Source organism: Suricata suricatta, chromosome 7 (genome assembly GCF_006229205.1).
Source record: "Suricata suricatta isolate VVHF042 chromosome 7, meerkat_22Aug2017_6uvM2_HiC, whole genome shotgun sequence".
Taxonomy (NCBI): domain Eukaryota; kingdom Metazoa; phylum Chordata; class Mammalia; order Carnivora; family Herpestidae; genus Suricata; species Suricata suricatta.
The window spans coordinates 95,683,236-95,687,950 of NC_043706.1; the positions used below are offsets into that span (position 1 = coordinate 95,683,236).

General features: G+C 45.0%; 1 protein-coding gene across 1 annotated transcript in view; it reads left to right on the forward strand.

Annotated features, from left to right (window-relative positions):
• Position 1: 1 nt before the first annotated feature.
• The window catches only part of SLC16A10 (solute carrier family 16 member 10), a gene marked incomplete at its 5' end in the record, with an annotated part of 110,990 nt that continues 106,276 nt past the window's right edge, over positions 2-4,715 (forward strand). The window contains one exon of the mRNA XM_029943210.1: positions 2-308. Coding sequence (XP_029799070.1) covers positions 2-308 — 307 coding nt within the window. The remainder of the gene's footprint in view (positions 309-4,715) is intronic.

Genomic DNA, 4,715 nt, shown 5'->3' on the forward strand with positions numbered 1-4,715 from the left:
CGCCGCGCGGGGGACGAGCGAGGCGCAGCCGCCGGGCCCCGCGCCCACCGGGGCAGCCCCACTGCCGGGCCCGGAACCCTCGGACGGCCCCGAGGCGGTCGTCGAGAAGGTGGAGGTAGAGCTGGCGGGGCCGGCGGGCGCTGAGCCCCCTCAGCCTCCCGAGGGCGGCTGGGGCTGGCTGGTGATGCTGGCGGCCATGTGGTGCAATGGGTCGGTGTTCGGCATCCAGAACGCCTGCGGGGTGCTCTTCGTGTCCATGCTGAAGACCTTTGGGTCCAAGGACGATGACAAGATGGTCTTCAAGACAGGTGAGGCGCGGAGCCCGCCGGGGCCAGCCCGGGGTAGGAGCAGAACGGGCACGGGGGCCCCCGACCGCATCCCGCGTGCGGAGTGTGTCCGCGCGGGCGTGCGCGCCGCGGTGGGTCCCTGTGTGCCGGAGGGCGGGGGAGAGGCGGGTCTGTCCCGTGGCAGACGCAGCCCGCCGCTCCGGGGGCCTCGGTGTGCCTGGCTTTGTAGCGAATCCAGATGTGAACACGGTGTGTTCGGAAACAAGTCGCAGAACTTATTTGCCCGGATCTTCTTGCCAAGAGTAGGGTTTAAAAGTCTACGGTATACTTTCTTCTTATTTTTTGAGAACAAACAGAACCTTCCAGACCCAGCAACACCTCACTGTGATTTTTGCAGTCTCTTATGAGACCATGACCGTTGGGTTTTTCATTCCTGTGCGTCTGGGGCTGCAAAGGAGTGTGTGTGCTGAAGGGAGGCAGGGTTGGCGAGATTAAAGAGATTTATTCCAAGGTCAACGGGAGTGCCCCCAAGGGAGCCCTGCTTAGAGCCGAGGTTTCGTGTTTTGCTTGTTTATTTGTTTGTTGGGGGGGGGGCTGTGCCAAATATAGAAAGCATAGGAGACCGCCTGATCGGGGACTGGGAGGAGCAAGGTGAAGGGTTGCCCTTTCCTGTTGTGTTCTTTGTCATATTTAACCATATACTAGACTAGATGAAAAAGTACAGACTCGACATTTTTTTTTCCTCCTGTGGAGACTTATGACTGACAGGCAAAAAAACAAGTGCAAGACCTTTTGTATGTAACTCTTTTACATACATTATTGCACTTCATCCTGTAAGGCAGGTGTACCAGCCTTATTTAGGAGAGAACACTGAAGCTTGGTGAAATAAAATCGTGTCTGTCTGAGTAGCAGAATGGAGATAGAACACAAATCTTATGACATAAAGGGCTAAAGGATTTCTGTGACTAAATAAGGCTCCTCCCCACCATTTGAGGAACTTTATATGATTAATAGTCTTTTTTTAAACCTTAATTTTCTACTTTTAGAGTGACTGTTCCTTAGGACTTTAGTGTGCATACAAAGAACATGCAAGAGACTGTTCTAACAAATTCTAAGGCGGAGGTAATGTTGGGAGTTTTAAAACCTCTTATAAATGGTACTATACTATATGTATTATTCTGCAGCGAGCTTTTTTCTACTCCACATTGTTCGTCATTTATCCACATAATTCCTCAACTTGAGGTGGTAGCGTAAATTCTTTACATGTTAACTCCAGGTTTTCCATTGTATGATCTTATTATACTTTACTAACAATACTTTAACAATAAATAAAGTTTAGATTACTTCCAAATTTAATATAAACAATGCTACAATAATATTCTTGTACATGGTCTCTTTGTATATGTGATGATATACCAATATTTAATCTGGAATTTCTGTTCCTTAAACAGTAGCTCTTGAGCTACTGTGTTATGCAGGTCACAGGGCTGGTAATAGGCTAATGTCCTATGCTTCTTTTTATGGAAGGCAACTGTTGTAAAGTCTAGCAGGATTGATACACAATATTGAACAAAATTTTTTTTCTGTATGAGCATTGGGTATCTGGTAGGGAAAGGCTCAAGGAGGCAGAATTGGTAGAGTCAACATTTTAAGACAAGTTCCTTCAGCATTTAGCATATTCTTGACTGGGATTACAGATTTTTAATGCAGTCAAGATAGCAAGACAATAGTCTTGTTTACCAGTGTTTCTGCAAACTCAGGTGAGTAGGTCCTTTGCGATCTGTGGAGTTTTTTCTCCTTCCTTTTATGAGAGTGCAGATGTGTGAGTGAGCGGCTGCTGGGGAAAGACCAGAGTATTGCCGGGGGCCAGAGTTTTGCAGCGTGGAAGGAAAGTTCCTGTTGGTTACAGTATTCTAGTACAGGCCACCTGAGGGGGAGGGAGGGGACAGGAACCTGCTCTCTTGAGCTTTCTGAAGCTATTCTTCAGTTTTGATGAATATCCTTCTCCATTTACTCAGTTGAATCCTTGACGATTTTTAATCATGTTTGTGTATAGGTGGGTGTATATTGTATAAATAGTTATACAGGTATGCCAGTTAAATGCTGAAAATCTTTGTACTTATGCACATGACTCCCATGTATGGCTGTGCCCTTGCACAAAGGTGCCCAACTCGGGGTAAGTGGTGCCTGAAAACAAGCCTGTGCTCTGGGTGCCCGCCTGTATACTTGTAATGGCCCTGTATAACAGAGCACCTACCTTTGGATGATGTGTGATACAGAGCTGATAACTGATAAAATTTAAGATTGAGATATCTTTTTATATTAAGATTAAGATAAAATTTAAGAAAAAAGATTTAATCTCATCTGTGAAAAAATGGTAACAAGGTACTCTTCAAGCCAGTTAATACTGAGACTACCCACCCCCTACCCCCGCTCACACCCACCCACACCCCCACACAGGTGTTTCATTGTCCATCCATCACAACAGGCATGGGAGTATTTGAGAATACCTGAAGTTTGGCTCTTCAGGCTTCTTTATTTTAATATTCTAATGCTGAGTCATTTGTGATCAAACAGATGCAAGCTTCAAGTACAATACAAAGAATATCTGAATTGTTTAAGGGTTTTATTTTTCAAACCTGGGGTCCATTTTCTATTACTCTTACTCATGATTGATAATCCCAGCATTAGACAGCACTTAGTTCTGGCTGCATGTTTTCCTTGGCTTCTGCACAGTGATGAGCCCAAGGGGACATGGGAGGTGGTGGTGGGATGCAAATCTAGGTTTCTAGACGACGGTAGCTCACTTTTCCCGAGAGCTGACGGCGTGCCAGGCCCAGCGCCTGCGCTCCTGTGTGAGCCTCAGTGCGAGTCCAGGGTGTTGGCTTCATTGACTGTCTTTCTTTTGAGCTGTGGAAACTAGGCCTACAGAGTTTAAGGAAGCAGTGGAGACAGGGTTCAGCCTCAGGTTTATCTGTTCCTAGAAACGGGGTTTTTAAATGATTGATCATATTGCATTGACTAGATATCTTCTGCTAAGTCTGTGTTCTTTGTGTTGTAGATTAACCCAAGCATTAACAATTGACTGAGCACTATACCAGGCGTTCTAGGCTTAGAAAAGACATTGGAAAGGACATGATCTCACAGTTTTGTGAGTTCAAGCCCATGCTGACAGTGCAGGGCCTGCTTGGGATTCTCTCTCTCCCTGCCCGTCTCCTGTGTGTGCACTGGAGCAATTTCTTTCTCTCTCTCTCTCTCTTTCAAAATAAGTAAAAAACTTTAAAAGTCTGGAAGATGAGGGTACCTGTTTCTTGATCTTACTTTGCTGTCAGTAAACAGTTGCCAATTGTTAATGTTTCATTGAAATAGATTTTTGTAGAGTGACTTCCCTGGAGAAACAAGATAATTTCATATGGCATTCAAGCAAAGCCTGAGGCTTCCTTTGAAGAATGAAGTTCTTTTAGACTGATCCATGGTAGGATGATGTTTCCAAACAGAACTGAAAAGGAACCTTTCTCAGGCTTTTCAAAAAGGCTATCTCACTCTTTCTGTGAAACTGATGACCCACCCAGAATTTCTCAGGAAAGGCCCTGAATAAATTCATTCACTCTAAGATACAGGTTAGTTTGTACATCTTAATGGTACTCCTTATTCATTCTATAAATGTTTACCAAGTTTCTGACACTGTCTGTGCTGGGCACTAGAGACGGTAATTGAGAGAAAACAAGGTCAGCTGTTCCCAAGGATTTTTTGATCTGCTGATCTGCTGTGGGATACAAAAGAGTAAACAGAATACTTCCCTGAGGCATTTGCAATATATCCACGCTCAATCTTATTTTAAGAAGCTGAAATACTAAGGAAATTCCAGTGAATGGTGAGTGCTGGGAAAGGCATTTGATGGCGTCTTTCTCTATGGTAATAAATCTTACTTTATTAATTTAAGACTTTGGAAAGGGCAAGCAAGCTGAACTACAAGTTAGGCAGTAAAACTAATGAAAAACGGTGAGTGCATCCCAGCCCCAGTGGGCTATCCTGGCTGCTAATGACCTGGTACTCAGAGTCTGTCTCCCACATACTGCTGCATCAGAAGGAGCAGGCTGGCCTTGAGTTGTCTCTTTTCAGTGAAACTTTTTTTCCCCTATAGTTTATTGTCAAGTTGGTTTCCATATAATACCCAGTGTTTTTCCCTACAACTGTCCTCCTCCATGCCCACCATCCCCCTTCCTATAACCCCCTCCCCCTTTAGCCCTCAGTTTGTTTTCAGTATTCAAGAGTCTCTCGTGATTTGCCTCCCTCCCTCTCTCTAACTCTTTTTCCCCCTTCCCCTTCCCATGGTCCTCGGTTATTTCTCCTGCTAGAATTGAGTGAAAAACATACGGTATCTGTCCTTCTCCACCTGACTTATTTCACTTAGCATGACACCCTCGA